The sequence below is a fragment of the Aplidium turbinatum genome, chromosome 2, assembly GCF_918807975.1.
Source record: "Aplidium turbinatum chromosome 2, kaAplTurb1.1, whole genome shotgun sequence".
Taxonomy (NCBI): domain Eukaryota; kingdom Metazoa; phylum Chordata; class Ascidiacea; order Aplousobranchia; family Polyclinidae; genus Aplidium; species Aplidium turbinatum.
In genome coordinates, this window is record NC_137473.1 from 54,296,165 (window position 1) to 54,318,840 (window position 22,676).

The 22,676-nt window shown below is 39.9% G+C and overlaps 1 protein-coding gene across 1 annotated transcript in view; it reads left to right on the forward strand.

Moving 5' to 3' along the window:
* LOC145764431 (uncharacterized) overlaps positions 1-13,655 on the forward strand; it is a 34,395-nt gene extending 20,740 nt beyond the window's left edge. The window contains exons 12-20 of the mRNA XM_082576046.1: positions 238-330; positions 2,182-2,382; positions 3,386-3,696; positions 4,249-5,121; positions 6,125-6,336; positions 6,904-7,007; positions 7,535-7,674; positions 8,148-8,271; positions 10,608-13,655. Coding sequence (XP_082432172.1) covers positions 238-330; positions 2,182-2,382; positions 3,386-3,696; positions 4,249-5,121; positions 6,125-6,336; positions 6,904-7,007; positions 7,535-7,674; positions 8,148-8,271; positions 10,608-10,822 — 2,273 coding nt within the window. The 3' untranslated portion in view covers positions 10,823-13,655. The remainder of the gene's footprint in view (positions 1-237; positions 331-2,181; positions 2,383-3,385; positions 3,697-4,248; positions 5,122-6,124; positions 6,337-6,903; positions 7,008-7,534; positions 7,675-8,147; positions 8,272-10,607) is intronic.
* The last annotated feature ends 9,021 nt before the right edge of the window (positions 13,656-22,676 follow it).

A 22,676-nucleotide genomic window follows, 5' to 3' on the forward strand; every position in this document is an offset into this window, starting at 1 on the left:
GAAGTTGTGCAATGTGCATGATATCCGCTCGTGTAAGGAACTAATTTCAAGATTCTTTCTTATATCAATCGCAACATACCAAAACCCCCGCAGGCTTTGATGGGCTGTAGTTTTGTAACTGCGTTGCAATTACATAGAGTATAGACTGCATGTGATCTGACTGGAACACTAATACAATATTTAAAGCGTTAGCTAACTTTGTTTGGTTTAAATATTTTGTGTATTATTATTCTTCAGCTTCTAAACCAATTGAAGTTGGTGATGCCCCCACTACATCGAAGAGCTCACAGAGTTCAACATCCCCGTCCCCTCGCTTCTCCTCAAGAGATGGTGAGCACCCATGATCTGATCTTCTTACGCAATCTTTTATTTTCGATGTATTTCTTGCACCTTTATTTGCTTCACCTTTATTTGCTTTACCATGTTGCTTGCATGACTTAATTCGTTGATTCATTGACTTGAGTTCCAAAATATTTTCTTCTAATACGTCATCAAACAATTGCATATGTTTAATCTTTACAACCAAGGTCAGCAACCTAAGGTCCACACTCCACAACGCAACCTAGGCCGTCCAACCAACTGCTTTGTCCTACTTGCTGAACTGAATTTGTTTCCAAAAAATAAAATCAATTTCCCCCCATGCCGTGTGCATAGGCTTTATTCTTTTCATTGTCACGCAGCACATTTCGATCTGACTTTTTGTGGATTTTTGACCTGTAGTCAAACAGGGTTGCCGGCCTTTGTTTTAAACATTGCTATGGACGATGTCGTGTTTCTGTTTTAGTCTTTGAGGCTGACACAGGCACAACTGTCCTAATGACTGTAATCACTATTTTTCGACTGGTCATGCTTCGTATGCATTTTGCAGACTCAATAACAACTTGGTTAATCTGAGTAAATTGTGCATCGAACGTTTGAAGAACGTTATTTGTTTCATCCTAGGCGCTTTGAATCAAATGATAATAATGGCTTCTTCCACATTCTTCTCATGTTGGAGTTGATGATTGTGGTGAATAATAATAATGATAATATTAATAATAATTCAATACTATTGTCATCTGTTGCACTATGGGAAGGATAATGGTGAATGATGTGGAAGAAGTTCATGCTTCAAAATTGCGTGTAAAGCATGACCAATCAAAACCAAGTACTGGTGTGGCTTAACTTACTGTTGGTTGGTTGGTTGAAGTCGCAGGGATCTGTTTTGGTGCGGTTTGTTTAGTATCAGAAATAATTTGGAAGCATGCTTTACAGGTTTGCTGCATGACAGCGCACAGTCGTACCGCAGTAGAAACGATATTGATTTAACGCCCGTAATGATACCCGACTGTCCCAACCCATCCATACAACCCTGCCCTAAACTGAGACCTCCCCTTCCCCCAAAACCTCCATTTTTAAGTGAACCTATTTCTTTACCTTCTAAGCCCCCTCAACAAGCAAATGCAGTTTCTCAATCCCTGGTATCATTTGTGACTTCTCTGCAAGCCAAGTCTAAGGGGTCCTCTGCTATAAACCGGCCTTTGAAGCTCCCTGCTTCGACCAACACCTCTCCAGGTACTTCGCGACATTGAAAGGCCTGATCATCACGTAGCATGGAAGAAGTACAATTTGCTAACAACATTAAACTGCCTCATAATTGCACGAACTTAATTGTTATATCAGTTACTTAATTTTCATTTGTTTTGTTGCAAACTTGCTCTTGATTTGCTGGCTGCTTGCCAATACCAGCAGAATAGTTTTACAAATTTTATTACGTTTTTGATGTGATTTGTATTTTGATGTCAAGTCATTTGATTATGACTGAACATTATTAATAAACAATGTTACATTTTCTACTCTAGTTTGGTTATGAGCTGACTTAAGGTGATGTAAAAATTATATAAAGGCCATTTCTTGTTGGTTGAATTTCTAAACTTTTAGAAACATTGAGAAGCTTGTTTTATTGTTTATGCTATGTGAAAAATATAGAAAATAAAAGTTTAGATTGTACTTTTGGCTACGACTTTCAAAATGTAATAACCCAGCAAGCTAGCATCACATCTTTTGATAGAGATTTTGTGTTGTTATGGAAACATAAATTTAAATTATCTGCAAAATGAACTGAAAGTCGTTCATTAAACGAAAGTGTAAGCTGCTTGTGTCAGCGATAGATCATCCATTGTGACATCACTGATCATTCAGATCGCTGTCTCGCGCTCTTCCGAGATGCTGATGACTTGATGGAGCAGAGTAAAGCAGCAGATACGATCTTCGATTATGCATCCGCGCTTCAGTTGTGTCTGGAGGCTACAAAAGTCATCGAGTCCATCCAAAGCCTGGACGGATTGGCAGAGGAACACCTGATCAAAGCCAGGCTGAAGCACGGGGATTGCATTAATAAAAGTGAGATTCTTACTCCTTGGTTTTGCACTCATTGAGTTTTTAAATATTTATGGAATTTTAAAGTATCAGAGGCCACCCGCTTTGTAACCACTTTTACCTCATAGCTTTCTTCATAACCATGTTTTATTTTGCGCCCACTACGACAGCATACAGTACACTACGATGACAGATGCTACACACTAACAAGCAGCATAGGCACATGTATCCATCAAGTCAGCTGCTCCCATTATTTTGGCACGCGATCAAGTGTCTCGCCGAGACACAGCGCGTGCTGTAGAGAGATGTGGAACCGACGTCGCGCCGACGTCTTCATTTACGTCACACAAAGGAGGTAATGATTTCACTGCATATCACCACCTGTGAGACTCATCCCTTCTTCACCCACAATTTATTTTCCTTGATGCTGAGTATCGAATGCGAACAAGGCTTTCTTGCCTTTCCGCCAACTTGATCTAAATCGTGTGTTTCGAGAATGAGGCTGGGCTCATCAGTACCGCACCACTATTTCTTGCCACATAGTTCTCAACCGTTGCTTTTGCCAGTCAATTGCTCGCTGTTCTATAGTGAGTAGTCAGGTAGTGCTGACGCCAGGAAGATTGCTCCTTCTCAAGTGATCTAAATCTTTAACCACCGGACGTACTGAACCGAATAAGAACGGGAGTTGGCCGCTTCAATGCTTGTTTGACACGCTGGGGCATAAGGGACTCTGCTGCTTGTCAGTGCGGTGCGACGGAGCAAACAGCTAACCACATCATCTTTGGGTGTCCCATCTATTCCCCTCCCAATGGAATAACAGGCCTCCGCACACTTGACGATCTGACGAAACGTTGGCTCCAAGTCTTTCCATTCGGCTGACCACAAACTTTCTGCTTCATACGAACGATGACGACGACCACCGGACGTGAGTCTGGGTACAACGAAAAATCTTGGATAAATTGCCAGAAAGTATTTTGTTTGTCTTTGTTGAAACTACTGGTCGAGTACCATGTTCTTTTTGTTACAGGCCGTATTCTCCAGCGCCGCCGGAATTTCCGTCTCCAGTCCCAGGGGAGTGAAAGTGGAGGGACACGATCCAGCATGGCGGAAGCCGATCGTCACATGCTTCCGCCAGCCAATCAAGTCTTGTTACCAACCAGTCACGTGACAACGTCCACCAATCACAGCACGCCATCAGCGAATCAACCGAACATGATGGAGGCCAACCGGCTTCCTCAGGGGAAAGACCATCACTTGTTTGGGCATTTCGAGAAGAACGAAACCAAGAAAAATTTAATTAACTTCGACAAACCCGGCGTCACTCAACTACAAAATGACGTAATTATCGATGACTCTTTATATTTCGTAGATTTGTAAGAGGCTAACAATTTATTTTCAATCAAAGAGATATAATTATTGAATGTCTACAGACGTTGAATCAATGTAGAAACGACGGATTTTGCTGTCTGGATAAAGGCGCCATAATATGTTTCATACATACTTCAAGCAATTGTGCTTTTTATTAAATCTGTTTTCTACTTTTGTGGCGAAGTATACGCGCTCTTGGACTATTCAGAGTCTCCATTTCGAAGTCTCCGAAACGGGCCATTCCGATGTATACGCCTTACCTTTAAGTTAGATCAGTAGGTTGTGTATTGGTATCTTGTCCTGTCATTGGTATCTTCGCGTCAATGAACTGTCTATGCTTTCACCGTCTCTATCTTTCGTGTGGGTGCCTATTTGTATTTTCCTAATAACTTGTGGTTTGTCGCCAAAGCACCAGCTTGCTGACTTAGTAGATAGAATGTAAAATCGCTTTTGCGTCGGTATGCCTGGGTTCTATACCCTGCTTGTACTCACTATGTTTATACATGATCCTTATGTTGTCAGGTTCAGCGTATGTACGAGCTGCAACATAAGAGCAAGCATAACCCTGCTTACCAGCAGCCCATCGGGATGAGTCGGAATATCTCCAACACCAACAATAGCAACAACAAAAGCGACGGCGCCAAGGACTCTCCGGTAACTATGACGCCACAAGGGGACGCGGATGGCAGCAATGCGGAGAGGACTAAAATATTTGTTTGGAAGAGTCCGGACAATAATGAAGAGAATTCGGCTTCAACAGCACAAAAGACTAACCAAAGCATCTCTTTGTCAAATCTTCCCAATAACGCCGCAAAGCTCCAGCGTGGGATGGTCTCTGACTCTGACCTTTCCATGCAAGCACGGAAATTGTCCAAAGATAATAATCCCAGCAAGGAATCGAGTGATGAGGAGGTAGAGAAAACGATGAAATCTTTAGAGGTTGGCTCTTCTCGACGATATCGCTCGGTGACTCCGGATATGCAAATAAGTCACAACATCCCGTCATCTCACCCCCAACAGCGTCGCTCCAAAACCCCCTCGATAAAGAAAGAGAGGCCCATGCAAACAATTGGCCAGCGTCGCTCCAGTGATTTGAAACTTCGGCCAAAATCTGCCTACGAGATGCCCCACGGGCGTTGCTCTGACATCAACATGCCCCCATCCGCGGAACCCAGTGAGAAGAAAGATGGATCTACTCCACTTGCTAACAGCTCAAACCCTGTTTCCCCTTTTTCTTTTCCCCATCCTCACCCATCATGGGGTTCCCCACCTGTCATGGGTCCCGGGATGCCACCCTATTATTATCCGGACTTTTACAAGTGGATGCAGTTTTATGGTATGTTATCTCCCGAGCAAAAGAGCATGCTTCCTGTTCCCGCCGGTAATCCTGCAAATGTGAGTTTTACTTAAATTTGTTGTTAATAAATCGGTAGATTTTATGAAAATCACTACAATTTATATCTAAACATTTTTGCAAAGATTTCTTTTTGAATTTTTTGTTTGTTGAAATTCCATGCCACTAACGTTAAAAAACAAAACAATATTTGGTAAACACTGAAAATTGGGTGTTCATCAGGATTATAATCTTTTCTAGCACTGCTTGCGACGTTCATCTGATGAAAGTAAAAGCAAGTTTTTTTTTAATGCTTCACTGACGTTTCGCGCGTCATGACAACGAATACGCTAACATACAAAATCAACTTCACAAAGTTATATACTGAGAAATATTATCACTTTTTTTGATTCTAGTGAGTTCGATCTTGAAGTACCATTTATGGTTTCTTCATCGTCGTCCTTTTGGCGCCTCCGTACAACATTGACCTGGCCTCCTCCAAACGCCCTTACCCCTCATCAGATTTGGCAGTTCACGTTATTGCTCTATTCTGATTAGTACAGAAAAGTTTGCAAAGAAAAAAAAAGTCGACGCTTTTACCAAACCTCCTATTGTCGTGTTAACTGTAAGGACACCTGCCTGTTAACCATTTCTTAGCGAATAGTTTGATTTCTAAAGGAGAATATTATTCCTATACTTATTTTATTCATACCATTCAAACCTGTGGACGTTAGTGTTTTTTAAATAAAGAAATGCTGTGATAGTTGCAAGAATATCCAGTTACTTTGTTTTGTGTGTCTGTTGTGCAATATTCATCACCTGAGGAAAATTCCCATGCAGCTTAGTCCTCACAGTTTCGCATACTTGTAGAAGATTTGTACTACTGTCTCATGTTCTATCACCGTGGCAAAGTCGATGCAGACAACTTGTCGACCAGGTCGATGTTTCTGGATGAAATCTTGTTTGGAGCAAAGTGGAGAGAGAAAATAGAATTCAACCATAGCGTTTTTGTATTATACTTGAGGTAAAGAATTTCTATTTATTCATGCCACCACATTTCCGCAGCCCCACTTTTCCCCAATGTTCCCAAACCCGTCCAATGCGACCCTCACTCCCGCCATGCACAAAGCGTACATGGACAACATGAAGATTCAGTTGGGTAAAAACCTGACCAATTTGACTGAGTCAGTTGGCAGGGCTGCCCCTCATATCCGCTCCAACAACACCAACATTTACGAAGCCAGCAAACCGAAACCTGTCGGCTCGTCCAATCCAAGGTGGGCGGTTGTGCTTTGTTGCTCAGTAATAATGATTTTTATAGCACTAAAGATAAAGACAGTTTAGTTTTCGAAAGGTTTGCTGCACCTGAGTTTAGTATCTACATTTTAGGCTCTTTATTTTTTTTTATGAATAATGTGTATTTTTACTTCTCACTAACTCTGTCGTCTTCAGCGCTGTGTAAGTCTGAACTTTTTGCAAAGTTTAGCGCCTTGTTTTAAACTTATTCTTGCCCCTAGAACAAAGATTTATTAAACGTGGTATAAAGCACTGTTCGCTTTTCGGTTAAAAGAACTCTATTCATTGTTTGTTAACGGTATGGGTATAAGTCTGGGTATGACAAAAACAATTGTACATTGCCGTTGCGAGCAGAATGACGCTTCACTGAATCATTCATCGCTGAAGGCCGATGCACCAAATACGGTCATAAAGATCTAACTTCGCTCTCACGTTACTGCGGGCTTAACTTACCAACTAGACTGAGGTTTCAGCTGTGCAGGCTAATCCCTTCTAAGCCGTTGAGTATGTGAAGAGTTTCCAATTGTAAATTACGTTTTTGCTAACAGGCTCGCCCCAAACACAAACCTTTCCACAAGACCCATTCAACGACCTATCATCGCAGGGTCTAACCCAAGGCCATCCAATGCCCCAATGCGAAGACCCCCAGTTGGTATGCAGATCCATGTTTTACACATAATTTCTATTTCTAGGACCACCGTCTATGATTTGTGGCACTTGGATACTCTGAAGTACAGAGTTTCATATTTAATCTCTGCATAAGAGTGGCTTTATTTTTATATATTGTATTGTTTCATATTGATAAATAATTATATAAGGATTCCCTGTTGGCTAGCCCGTATTCCAACTTGCTATCTGTAGCATAATGGTTGCTGATTATCGGAATGTTTATCTTAAAACCCACACCCCATGATTCCCCACACCCCGTGAAGCTTAATGTTCATAGCTTCGTATAATACTTAAAGAGGCTTTGAACCACTGTCTCGGGTCCTATTACCGCGGTTGGTAGTGTGATCCCTCCACTTTTAGTTGATACCACTGACAGCTGCTTCACCACGTGATTGGACAATGCTGATTATGTCGATCCTTTGCCTCACCAATCACCATAGAATTCCATTGTGATATTGAGTTTCGCTCTAAACTATGTCCCTTCATGCGTTTGTTGCCAATTCACTTTAGAATCAAGACCGAATCCACTTCGGCCTCGGCAAAATGACCAAACGACCAATCAAAAAGGTTCAGATGCGTCACGTGACAGTCAAGCTTCAACACAAAGCGAGAGGACTTCAAGTGCGGGCACTGATGCAGACAAAAGAGAGGTATGCTCTTGTTGCTCCCGGAGCAGCTGCCGTGTCATTTCCTAGATTGTGGCTTTGTGTTAATCACTTCCGAGGAGATGATAAATTTATTGTAAAGTTTATTTGTTTATTTGAATTTGTTAGTCCTTAAGTGAAAGTATTCAGAAGAATGTAAACATTATTTCAGTCTTGTTTAGGTAGCAGTTAAATTTCTCCCCCCGATTATTTCATGGAGAGTTGTGGTAAAAGTTTGAAATGTATTCTTGCTGCATAGGATGGTGTGGTTACTCCTGTGAAGGCCGTTTACCGGCTGTGACATGGTTAGCTGTAATGGTAAATATTAATAAGAAAATAGCGCTAATAAGAATATAGCTCTCGAGTGCTTTTGGAAGCAGATGTCTTGTCAAAGCAGATGGCAATAATTAACCGTAATGTTTAAAATTATGATTGATTGTTTGTGTTTTGGTTGAAACGGGTGATATCTACTCTTCCAGGGGATGATGAAGTGGGCTGAAGAAGGGAAGAAGCGAACTCCAGAAACCACGATGACTCCAGAATTCAGGAAGAAACTTCTTCATGATTTTGCCAATAGACCGAGAAAGGACGCCAAGCAATCAGGTAAACGATAGCGCTGCGGGAGTGACATATTCTCTCCGTGTTCCAAGCGAGAAGTATTTTCCCACTTACGATACTTGCTTATTGATTGTTTCTGCCCTGTACGCCATGTTGAACGCCCCTGTCGATGGTCCAACAGTACACAGGGGTGTGCAAAGAAACTTGCTGTAACAAACTAACAGTCTTGTCACTCGAACATAGCTAAATCTTGGCTGATAACCCATTAGCGATACTTTGCATGGCAGTGACCAAAAGAGGGCAGCGTAACCGTACTACCTGTAATAAGGCATCAGCTTGTTAACACTCATTTGCAATTACATTTTGTTCACTTTAAAAGACCGTCTTTGAATGCTACTTACTGTATGTTTCGTGTGGTAACCCGATACGGCAACAATTCATGACGTAATAATTGAGTCTTCCTCTGGCATGTAATTTTACCTGTTTTCTTGGTAACTGCAGGCTTGCCTACCACAAGTTGGGAGCCTAACCTATAGTTACCAGTAGACAGGATATTGTTGAAAAGCTGATAACATCTTGCGATTATTGCATCATTAATCACGATACGAGCGATTAGAACCGACAGTCACTAGCTGCTCACACATACTGCAATAGATTCGTAGCTCTAATATTAAGTAAAATTACTGACCTATCTTGTATTTCCACTAAATCACAACATTTTAATTGTATCACCTTTTTTGAATTATTTTTCGTCAATGCAATGAAATAGTAATTTGTCATCCGTCACTATGTGGTGTGATATTCCTGTGATTTATCCGCACGGAGGCGTGAGTGATTTGTCAGTAGAACAGTTTTTACACTGTCTTGCAATTACAGAGCATACTAACCCTGTGGCCAAGTAGCCTGTGGACACATTGCCACGTTAGGTCAGTTGATATTTCCATACGTTGAATGCTCATTGAATGTCAGAGGTTATCGATCCAATGCCGGGGTTGCCAGATTAGTTTCAAAGTTCATTTGCCTGCTTGTTATCGATAGTTAAACAAAATAAAGGCGGTGTAAGCTGAGGCCCCACGGCAGTGTGCACGACTTATGATTGGAATCTATTTAAAGTGTACAGAGACTTTAAGGATACCGCGTAGTTTATTCAGTTTACATTACACCTTTTATACATACCAATGCGGATGAATCTATTGTTTTGGCCCTACTTAGGTGACGTAAGGGAAGAGACAAACGTTGACACCAAAAGTTAATATCAATTTTTTTTCAAATTAATGTGTTGAAAAACATATCTCCACATCTTAAGTGTAGTTTTGAAGCCCATCTGGAGAAGGGAAGGCATTGGATTGAGAATCTCTGACAAACTATTTCAAATTTGACTGGAAGTGGTGAAAGAAAAATCGTAATTGTTTAATTAAAAACGAATTTGCAAACTTGGAAACATGGTTTTAATTCTGCCTTTTTATTGGCTTGTTGAGAATGTTAAATTTTTATACAAATTCAATACAGTTCAATTTTGAAATACGTACTTGAATATTTTTTTACCTGTTTAAGTTGAATGCTGTGATCTTGCACGTTTTAACTTTTCCAATGCTGCCAGCTGCTTCAAATCTCACCGCCACTGAAGTTGCATTAATGGCATCTCTGCCTCCAGCTTGTGATTGCGTGTGGATTACGAAGAGCCCCATCCACCAAAATTGGGACTTTTTACATTAATTCAACATCTGCAGATGTTACATCAGTGTGAAGAAACCAGTTTTGGTGGCTGAGCCGTGCTTACAGACTGGGCCTAAGCAACACCACAAAGTTTAAAGTTGACCCAAGATGGAGGAGGGCCCTCGATTTTCCCCAAAATCTCATTAGAAAAATAAACGTAGTAATCCTCATTTGAGCAATCCCTTCTCCTTTGTTTGGGTCATCCTCTTTATTTTTTCCCCACCTCCAACTTTCCAACCGTACTGCCTACATAACCACCTCCATCCCTTGAAACGAACTCTCTCATGATATGATCATCAACGTAATTCAAGATGATTGTGATGGAAAGCTGATACTTGGCTTGCAAATTCCAAGGACTTTGATCTTCTGTTTAACTTTGTGGTGTTACTTTGCTTTGTGTCGTCGCGTATATAAATGACACTAATCCTCTGCCAATAACGCACCATTTACTATTAACAGTGTTTCTTTATTCACTTCACTATCAAGTAGAGTATCTATCTTAGAATGTAAACCGTAAAAAACTAGATTTCATTTTTGTGGAGAATTAATTGGTGATATCTGTTGGTGGCTGGTGACTTGACTTACTAGTCACGATCTTGGATTGAAATCGTGTTTGAGTGTTGCCAGTTGAATTTGTATTAAAAATCCATCTGTTTTCTATTCAGTTCATCAAAATTATCCTGAAACTAAACCACACGAACCTTCACAGCCCTCTGCCACCGCAACACAAGTAGGCAATGACCCCGGTCACATGTGCAGTCTCTGCGGGCTTGTCAGGGTTCCATCTCCCGCAGTTTACTGCTCAAGTTGCCGAGCTTACTGGGATCGACTGAATCCAGCGATGAACAGCTCAAGACCTCCCGCGTCCAAGCCATCGTAGCAAGCCTGGTTGTACTTTTTTATATGTCAACTATATTTTTCCATATGTTAATTTTTTCAGCTGCTCCAGTATTTTTCGTTTCGTTTATACGCTAGGCACTGCATGGCATCAGAAGATTCTGTAAAAACTCCGATCATTGTTTTCGTCGCACTCTTCATTAGCATCATTATGTAATGCGTTGTGTGTGAAGAGGCGTAACTTACATTAACTTCTCCCGGGAAAAATAGGCTGTTTCAGTTGTGAATGTCGGCTACGGGCCAGTTTTAGCGGCACTTTTCCTCATACAAACATGTACTTACGGCGCTTGGAGTGAGAATTGACATCTAAGAGGTTTGGTGAGCACTTTGGTATTGTCTTAGATTGCAGTGTTCATGTTAAGGCGTTGTTGACACGACAAACTAAATTTGCCAAGGCCTGGTAGGTGGCCAATTTTAAAATGAATTGAAATGTGGTTCATCGTCACAATCATCTAATTGTTTGATTTAAGCGGGTTTATCGTTGGCATGCGTTTATATCAGTTTTTCACCACCATCGGCAAAACCGTAGATTGACAAAGAATTGGTTCAATATTTGATTTACTGTAGGGGTCAGAAACACATGGCTTACGAGCCATATATGGCTCTTTCAATGACAGCATAATGGCTCGCAGACAAACGAAACCTTGTAAGGTTCAAACACGAAAGTTGTATCTTAAATTTTCATCACAATTTAGAGCTAAAAATACCCTCAGAATGCACCAAATTAAATGTAATTTTTCAAAATTGGTCCAACAGGCCCCAGCTGTTTTTCACGTCTTCATGGAAGGCGCGGTCTTTCACATCAGCCATACATTTACTTTATTTTGGCGATACTTGTGCTATCATTTATTGAAAAGTTGGCGACGTTTTGAACAAGGAATGTATTTTTTTTTCTTACCGAACGGTCCATTGATTTGTTGGTGACTTTTATTGGCGTTAAATATATTTTCGTAGTAAAATTTTAACTGATTTTTTTACATTTATTGATTTTTGTATTTGTTTCTGTACGAGTTGTTTATATATTTTCATGGTAGTAAGTTGAGGCCGATGTAGTCATTGCAGTGGCGTAGCTAGCGAATGTGCCGGAATGTGCCGCCTGGGGCGGATTCAGATTGTGCCGCTCCTTCAAGAAAAAGCATGTGAAAATGAAATGCGTTTTTTTATCAGATTATAATCAAAATCAAAAATCGTAGTCTGAAAGTGCCACCCCCAGACGTGCCGCCCGGGGCGGTCCGCCCCCCCCCCCCCCTAGCTACGCCACTGAGTCATTGGTCTCCAATGTTTCTCAACTGACTCAAGGGTTGCCAAATTAAGCATCGGGCCATATAATGAAGTGATCTTAACCCAATATGTTTGTGACAACAAGGATGGAAATTGTGGAATACCATTCCCACTTGTATTCCACGAAAAGTTCACCTCCCAGTGCCACCGTTCGGCGAATACTAGGTGTCTGTCTGTTCAGCGACAATAGCCATTGAACCTACTTTGAAACACTTCAGTTCGAAGAATCCAAAATAAAGACAGGGATTTGCTTTCGGTGAATTTCCAGTATGCTCCCTCCGCGTGGTATGCATAGTCTGGTAATCGGTAAATATCCTTTTTTGAAAAATAAGGATATTTTCCATATGTTTTTTACCTCAATTCGCGTAGTTCACCTCTCACTGCACAGTGCACACTCCTGGAACGGTTTTGATGAAAGTATTTGTTTCCAGTGTGACGTTACAATTTCTTTAGTGACGCGAATGCAGTTTTCGGTTTAAAAAGTAACTCGTCCGATGCTTAATTGTGGCACCCCTGAATTACACGATGTGGTACGAATTTGTGTCCCTGAAGCACTTTTCATATAAAATAGTTATTATATTATAAGCAAAGCAATTGATACAAAATGAACGAGTACAATGTCTTGTGAACAGCTAGTTACAATTTGCCGTCCGTGATTTATTATTCTTTTTTGTCAGAGTGGTTCCCAACCTAATAGGTCTGATCCCAAAAGGTCTTAGATTAGTTTTAATGTGATGTATGAGCGCATTGATTGTGGGATAAAGGTTGGCTACTGACATTTAATCAGGAAATTTATTAGTTTGAGAAATTTTAACAATATTTCATCCAAGATCGATTTTAAAAGTTTTTAATATTAACAACTCACAAGCTAGGTAATAATTCTTTAAAAGGGACCGAGACTTCAAAAAGTTGGGAACCACTGATATTTTGTTTGTTCATGCATGAACTTATGGAGTTAAAGTGGTGAAATAAAAAGTTGTGTGAAGTTGCACTTTTAGAATCTTATAACGAGAGGCATTGCTATTGGCCGGACATTTTAATGCAATTGGAAAACGTTTGCGTGATAAAATTAAAGAACTTGATCGAGAAGTGAGAATTACGAAATCCGCCAAAAGTTGCTTAAAACAACAAACAGAAAATTTAGAAAGGTAAAGGTTAGAAAACAGCTCCCTGCGAATTTGATTTGCTTGTCACATGTCGCGAAAGGCTATCTTTGTCTTTATCACAGTAAAACATAAACTAAATATTTGAAATGGCCTATTTGCTTTAGCCTATGATTGGTATAAAATGTGTTTTTCTTGCCTGATCAGCAAAATATTGACTGTCACCTTGTGACTTGAGATTATTTCAAAAAACGAAAGGGGATGTTAAAAGATAAATTAACACTGATGGGTTAACTTAACATCTTTTGTTGCATTTCTTGATTATTTGGTTAATAAAAAACGCGTGTTTGACGTCATATTATTGTTGCGGTTGCTTGCACGCTTTGTACTTGTGACGTCATTGTATTATTACAGCATTGTGATATTTCCGTCATAAACACATATTTTTATTCGTTTGTGAGCGTGCAATTGCAGCCAGAGACAGTATGAATATGTTTCCAGAACGCGCTGTATTGAAACACCAAAAAGCGAGGGAATCTCGAGTGAAGGGACAAGCTTTTTCCCACTGTCTGACTCTTGAGGTTTCCAGTCTTTTTCTGATCGTTTCTCCTTACAGGATTCGTAACAGAAGATCAATGGCCAACTTATCAATTGAGATACTGTACAAGCAATTGATGAAACGTAAATTATAATTTAGGCTGCTTTCAACCTGGGTTTTTTTTTTCGGTCATTTATCGGTCATTGACCGATTTTTTAGCAAAATGTCCGAAAAAAGTATAGTCAATTCGGTCAAAATGTCCGAAAAATATATAGTCAAATCGGGTGTTGCAAGGTTGAGTTTCGCTGATGAACGTTGAAGAAAGTTTTCTCAGTTAAAACACGACAACGTTTCTCAGCGAAACTTAATGTTGTAGCTCATAGGCGCCTAATTATTTTTTTGGCCGTGGGGGCGAAAGCGTGTTTCATCAGCACTTTCAGCAGCAACGTAAATTCAGCAAAATGTCACGCAGATGGATGACGTAATTATGTCGTCACACTAGGATTGCTTTTATTGCCACACTCGGAGTTATCGCTACGTTCGACCTACCGTTAATTATTATAAACAAAACTTGACCACTTCGGTTAAGCAAACACATGCCATGCGTTTGCGTAGGCTAGCGGTTGATGGACTGCGACTCTTTAAGCTAAGCACAACATAAAGTTTAGCAACGAATTAGATTTATTACCATGAAACAAGAGACGAAAAGGTTTACTAAAAAGTAAAAGGTGTAGCCTACTGTAAATGGAATGACAATGTCTTGAAAATGGAATGCAAATACTAACTTGATTATATGCTTGAAAATGTACCTGTTGAAAGTAAAATCATTCACGTTTACATCAATTCAACAGCACGTCACCTTGAATAAATTTAAAAGTTACTGACATCCGTAAACAGCCCTTGAAAAATAGTTACGGACAGACGTTTGATTAAGTTTTCGACTTGACATAGCTCCCTTTTGACTACAATATCGCAACTTATGACTGACCTGCTTTCAACTTTATGACTGACCTGTTTTCGCGTTGCAGATGAAACAAAAGATGCGCATATTCCCCGCCTTTGATCGGGTTTCTATGGCAACGGTCGTGTGTGCGCCATGCAGTTTGCGCGAGTCCGTTACTGCGTTGATTATGTCACGTGTGCGCAATGCGGTTTGAACCAGCCCTTGTTGCGTTGGTTGGTGGTTACGTCGTGCCGAGACTTGGTTGAATGGTTGGTTTTTGAATGGTTTTTGAATCTTTATCCTCGGACTGACAAAGCCTTGATAGGTTATTCCTGGTACTTGTTCGCATACTTGTAGAGGCTCTTGACGCAGGGCCGGTTACCGAGATTGGCAGAGTGAAGTTTTCCGATTGTTGAAGTGTTGTTGCGGAGAAATTATTCCATTCACTAGGTGCCGCTGAATGGAGAGCAGTCCTGAAATGCGTTGCTCAAGCGCACACCCCGAGAGTCGAACCAGCGCCGCGTGATCTTGAGCCCGACGCGTAACCACTGAGCTAACGGGGCGGACTTCAAGTTCATTTTCACAGCGAGCGATTCACTGCCGCGACAATTCACTGTAGAGGTTTCGACTTTCGAAAGCAACATCGAGTCTGTTTGCAAGTGCATAAAGCCAAACGCACGCTCCGTCTACGTAGCAAATTATGTTGTTTTTGGGTGCATTCAACATCTGATGACATTGAATCGACACAAAATGGTAGATTTTTGCTATGTCGCAGGCAGCAAAATCAGTCATTTTTACATTGATTCAACGTCTGCAGACGTTAAATCAATGTAAAAATGACAGATTTTGTCTGGTGTGGAGTTGTAGCATCCTACTCGTTCTAGTGATTATCGCGAAGCTGTTGCGGTTTGCTTTCAAAAAATGTTGTTCTGCTGCCGATCGCTAGTTCATCTATTGTTTTATGTATCAATACAGCATAAAAAGTTGGCGCCTATGTTGTAGCTAGTCAGGAAGTGCAAGTTTTGGTTTGTATCAGCTACTTGAAAGGAAATATTTTCATCAGAAAAAATGACCGAAATAAATAAAAAATGACCGAATTTTTTCAAGTCATTTCGGACAAATGACCGAAAAGTGTCAGCGAAAAAAAAAACCCAGCTTTCAACTGACAATAACATAAGCCACTTGCAGTGCCGTAACTTTGTCAGTCGGGCCCCGGTGCAAGCATCCGTTATGTGCCCCTTATTTTTCTGTGCATAATATTCAATTGAGCTACTTTGTCCGTACACGAATCATTGGTTTTGTTTCTGTTTTTTCGACAACTTCGTATCGTTGGGAAACTTTTCAATTGAGTGAAATATTTGGGTCTGGTGCTGATGAGATCTTCAGGAAGTCAAATCAAGAAACCTCTTAAAACAAAACTGACACCCAAATAACAAAACATCAAAAAGAAGACAACCTTAGCCTACTGTACACAAGCACTAGTAGAGAATTGTCCATGAAAGTTTGAGAGATGGGTGTAGCGGACGTCGAATAGTCCAAAGCATCCGCTCATACCTAGCTGTAATTATTGCAGCAACATCCCGAGCACATCGATGGCGGGGATGATCCGAGAATGATATCTTGGTTTCTACAAGTAGGCTATGAGTTTATTGCAAAAAAAATAAATCATTATTGCGCATTAACTATATGCAGGAGGGTCTAGGTGGTACTTTTGGACCCGGGCCCGGAATATTTAAGGGGCCCGGATTTAAATGATTCCCCGTGACAGATCCAAAGGAATTGCCATCAGAGGTTAAAACAGCCACTTCAGACGTACCGTGCATGCAAGTACCGGGTACCGAGCCCACTTCAGCCACCAAACGGTAAAATAAAAATTTAGTCTAGTATATTGATTTCCCTAACCACGAATATTTAGTGAAATATAACCCGAAACACGAATTTCCAAATAAACAAGCTAATGTTTGTATAAACTCAAAAACTGAAATGGCACAGGTAAGAACATTACTATCCCTATTTCTGGACTAAAAATTAGACCAAAACCACTTTTCAGATTGCAGCAATCATCAAATGTTTGACCTAGGCCCAAAACCCTTTCCCAAATCAAATTGAAAAGTCTCTGACCGTTTGCACTAACTATTCTGTAAATTCTCTTCTGGTGAGGCTAGAATGACCAATGAAACACCAATGGAAGCGGGAAGTAATACTTTAGCGCCATGGGACAAGTACAAGTTCAAAAAAGCAACCACTAGATAGAGATAGTAAGTTTTGAGGTTCAGGAAATTTTAAGATTGAGCAAGATATGCTAAACAACCATACTTTTGGCATATCGGGTTTGATCTATTCCTTTTAATTTTCTACATTGAACGGCATGTGTCGTCATCATTTTAACAGCAATCTTTATATTCATAACATTGTCAATAAAAGGGGCCCTAAAATAAATTGATACCGGCCCGAGAAATCCTGTCAACGGCCCTGACTAAATAATAAACAACCAAAAAAATGCCTAGCTGACAGGACGTGATGAACTGAATCAAATCATGATTCGGAACGTACACTTAAACTCAGGGCCGGATTTAGCCTAAGCGCTGCCCTATAGGCAGACAAGAAAAGTGGTGCTCCCCAAAAAATTTTTTTAATTAATGATAAATAATACAATATTATATGTACAGTAGAACTCGGTTAATCCGGATTTGATTTGACCGGCGATTCCATCCGGATTAGGCGAAAATCCGGATTAACCGATGACGGTTCTATCAAGCCTGACTCATTTGTACTTCCAGTTTCATCCGGATTAACCGAGTTCTACTGTATTATAATATAAGGTACCTACCTACAGCTAATAAGGCCTGCTAATTTTTAAACCTCAACTCAAACAACTTCTAATCTACAACACAGGCACTTGTCCTCATTTATCCTCAATGCCGCCACTTTTATAAAACTTCATGAAACTAAAGTTCTTTCGAAAACTAGTCTTACTTTTTGGCTTGTTTACATACTTTAAGCATCAAGGCAAGTAGGCTACACAAAATAACCTGCAACTTTTCTATCAACCAACATTGACTAAAAACATTTTTTCTAGGCTCCTTTAAATTTACTAACAATGAAACAAACTGAACAAAGATTAATAAAAATTGCACAGACAAAGCCTAGTCCTCCATACTAAGCGAGACAGATATACTAAGCGAGACAGATAACTAAAAGAAGCGCTAAGCAGCACATAGGCTACTGTTGAAAACCAATCAAGCGTGAAGTACTCTAGAGGCGGATAACATATTTATTAATTGCTATATATCTGAATATATCTGTCATGAAGTATTATATTCACGTACAGTAAGTTTTTATCAATGTAATATATTTGTATATTTGCCGCCCTAGGCAACTGCCTACTCTGCCTACTGATAAATCCGGCCCTGCTTAAACTACCACCACAACTGAACTGGTGCCATGACTTTCAAGAAAAGAATTCGTGGTGAACTGGCTGAAAAGAATGCACAACCCAATGACTGGAAAATACAATAGCCTACTGATTCTGGTTTAATGCTAGACGCGTTGGTTTAGGACAGGGGTCACCAAACTACGGCCCGCGGGCCAAAACCGGCCCGCGAACTGATTTCATCCGGCCAGCCACGTGCTGCAGAAATTACAGCTGCACTACAATTCTGTACATGTGTTTCTCTTGGCATTAGCAACCGTCTTTGGCTTTGCCTTTTTGTGTAATAGAGACTTCTTTGTTAAAATTGTTCGTTCTTATAGTTCGTTGTTGTATGTTGAATTTGTACATTTTTCCACCAGGCAGCCTACATGTTGGTGTTCTATTTTTATTATTAGGCCACCACAAATGGCAGGGTATGGAATGGAAGACGTTTTTTCTATCTTCCATCCTGAGATTTTCTTCCATTCCATCTTAGAAACCTTCCATTCCATCTCAGAAATCTCTTCCATCACATTTTTGTGATCTCCACGTTGAATATGCCACAAATAAACCTAAAAACCACAGGCTAAATTTAAGCTAAAAGTTTAACAGCAGTATTTTCCTAAGGATTACCTACCGTTTGGTGTTAGGCGTTGGATTAATACGAACCGAAAATCGAATTATTTCAGCAAGCAACGTAATATTTTGCATGTCTTGATAAAGCGTCAGAAAGTTGATGATGGAATTGGGATGGAATGATGGAAGATTGTCTTCCATCCCATTATCAAGATCTTCCATTCCTTTCCATCCTTGACATTTTCCATCTTCCATCCCAAAATCTGTCTTCCATTCCATCCCATTCCCTGCAAATGGGGACAGCCTAGGCCAAATTTGGAAAGATGTAATGTTTTTTTTCAAGAGCACGATGCTCTGTTAGTGTAGTGTATTTTGTTTGTTTGTTTATCTTTATCCTGCATTGCGGGAAAGCGGACTTGAGCGCTATGCATCGGTGTACGCCTTCCGACATACACCTGACCCACGCTGCAGCCGACGGCAATGTCTGAATCCGGTTGTCTACTTTACTTATGACTTAAATTTGGTACTACCCATTACTCGAAATCGATCACTGGGTAGAGGCAATTATCGTAAAGTTTACAACAGCAAGTGCGGATGGCTGGAGTCGAACATGCAGGCTCTCGACTGCGAGCCCAACGCGCTAACCACTCGGCCACGGCCGCCGACTATCACAGCAGGGGATAACTTTTCCAGCAACCTTTCGATTTTCATCACAACTTTGCTATTCCACCGCTGACTTTGTTATGTATTGTGCTCAATCCAAGTCAATGGAGATTCTAAATAGTTGTAGCCTATGTCTATTTGCAATTTACATCCTGCCCGCAGCTGTTAATCTCGCAGCAATCCGGTCCTCAGAGTAAAAAGTTTGGTGACCCCTGGTTTAGGAGAAACCCAGTGTGATTGGAATGCTCCAAGCGATGCACCTAAGCACAACGGCATGCCGCAGATGCACATTGCACAACCCCAAAAAGACGTAAAACTACGTAGGCCTATAAGTTATGTGTATCAAACTACCGATTGCAAGAATACGCTCAAATCATCAGTTAGCATTCCAAATTTCTAATCATCATCATTGTCAGCCATTGTTGTTCCACTGCAGGATGGGGGCCTTCCCCATATCTTTATAATTTTGTCTGTCTTTGCACGTTTGTGTCCAGTGTTTGTCGAATTGGTAGAGTTCGTCTCGCCATCTTTCATGGAATTTCTAATAAACGACACAAATTCAGAAACGCACAAATTCTAGCTAGCGTTTCAAAGTCCTAATAAACGACAAAATTCTTATAGCAAAACCGAAGAAACCTAAAAGGCCTCCAGGTTTCACAACGGCAATATTGATTGATTGATTGGTTTATTTTGTTGTGCAATGGCAATATCATAACAGCAAAATAATTAAATGATGCAGCACGCTTAACGAACACAATTGAAACAAAGAAAAATAACAAATGTAGGCTACGCTGCATCTTTGAAGTAAGTAAATCACAACGGAAAGCTGCGAAGTGACCATGACAATCTTCGAGTCAAGCAGCCACCCTCAGCCAAGTCGATGATAAACATTTAGTAAACATTAGGGGAGACCGGGGATAGCTCGGACGATTTTTTGAAAACAGCCCATATTTTTTTTAAATTACACAGCAAGTTCGTAAATGTTATTTTGTTGTAAACCTTAAAGCTTTGCCAAAAAAGGGTAGGAGTATCGTTTGTTTCAGAAAACCGGAAATGCTTATAAAAAGCATAATTTCTACGGTCCTCAAATGTCCGAAATCACCCCGGTACCGGGGTAATTTCGGACATGCCTGGGGTCATCTCGGACAGCAATTTTATGCAGACGTTTTGAGTTGATTTGACAGTTAATACAGAATATTTGTTTTTCTTTTATATGTCCGAACCATTATGTCTTTAAAATTCAATAAATTATTCAAAAGATCTGAAAATAAGATTTTATTTAGGTTTTATTTAGATTTTATTTAGATTTTATTTAGATTTTATTGATTTTTTCCACGGGGATACTTCGGCCATTGAATCCGAAGTATCCCCGACCACTTGACTACAGGTAAATGAAGAAAATATGGCCACCTGATTAACTGCTGGTCAAAATCATCACTTGCTTATCTGAGTATTGCTTTCTAACTACAACCTCAATCAATAAAAAGTTTGTTTTGGTTAACTGCAACGGAATTATGACCTTACACGTACAATTTTAAAATCTTGATAGCCTATCACTGATAAAATTACTTTTTCGGCCTCAACTTTCTAAGAAAACCAGACATACTTGCAAACTTTATCCTGATTTGTAATGGAGCCACAAAGCTTTGGTAAACGTGATTTAACAATACTCTACTGTGACGTCAAATGCCTTATCCGAGGTATCCCCGCGTCCGAACTATCCCCGGTCTCCCCTACACTAAAATATCTACACTAGCAACAAAGAGTCAAGACAGAAACAAACTTGCATCCATGATACGCAAAATTACAAATTCCAATATTAGGTGTTGATAGTCAACGATTGAAAGGTTAAAGAGTATCGGTCCACATTAGTAAATTGCACTGCAATCAACTTTAAAATTCTGCAATTAGATAGTTTTTGTAAAGTTTTTAAATGAGTCAAAAGATTTTTTTTTAATATCTAGTGGGATTGAGTTCCATATTTTTACTTCACTATACTTGATGCTTCGTTGAAGTTTTGTAGTAGCATAGGTACAGAGAAACAAAGTAGGCTAATTATCAGTTTTGATTGAACATCTAGTTGAGCGATTATGAACGTTTGATGTTTTTTTGAAGTAATTCGAAAAAGTACAGGGTAAAGAATTATGGTTATATTTAAACATTAATTTAGCAATTTCTAGTTTGTAAATGTCTTTTATTTTTAGAACTTTTACCTGCTTGAAGTATGGTGTAACGTGTTCTGCCACAACCCTCCAGCAACTATTTTTATTGCTTTGTTTTGCAACTTTTGTAGTTTCTCGATATATGCTTTGTATGTAGAGCCCCAAATGGCTATTCCATTCATAATACGTGGGTGTATGAGCGAATAATATAACTGCAGTCTAGCATTGAAAGGAAGAAAGTATTTAAGTTTCGACAAAATACCAACAGATCTAGCAAGTTTAGATCTAAGAGCATCAATGTGAGGTTCGAATGAGAGCTGTTTATCAATTATTATTCCAAGATACTTAGCGTGGTCGACGGTTTCTAGCTCAACAGCCCTATAGAAAACATGAAATTCATCAAATTTGTTGTAGCCTTTTTTAGGAGGAATTACTAGCCTAATAGATTGGATTTAGAGGCATTAATGGTCAATTTGTTGGCATTAATCCAACCTTCTACAGCAGCTAATTCAGCATTAAGTTTGGTTTGCAATAAATTTAAGCTTTAGCTTTAACTTTAGTTTTAACTAAAAATCAGCTTTAACTATGAGACATGTAGGCTATCGTCCGCAAACAACCTTGGTATTGTCGACATGCTGTTTGGTAGGTCATTTATGTAAATTAAAAACAAGAGTGGACCTAGAGTTGAACCTTGAGGAACGCAATACTGGATAGATTGCTGTGTGGAAGTATTTTGATCAATCGCAACATATTGTTTACGGCCATTCAAGTAAGACGAGCCGCAGGAGAAAAGAGGTTTTCCATCATTCCAATAATCAAACAGATTTTGGATGCAATCTAGCTGTGCCTAAAGTATATTAGGCATTTGTTTCAAGTTTAGAAATATACCGGATCCAACTGGTCACACCAAGTTTGTTGGAAACTTGATAAAGTAGCCTGGAAGGAGCGATAATGGATATCCATTGTAGCCTACCTTGTGCAAAATGTTTTTCTCCTATAATATTTGCCTTTCTTAAAAAACTCACATATCGTGAACAAAAATAATTGATAAATTGTTTTCCACCCAATAACCTCTCGCAGCTTTCACCAGTGATTCTGTTCAATGGCGATTGATGGCTTTCAATTTTCTCCGTGTTAGCAAAACGTTACGTTATGAGGT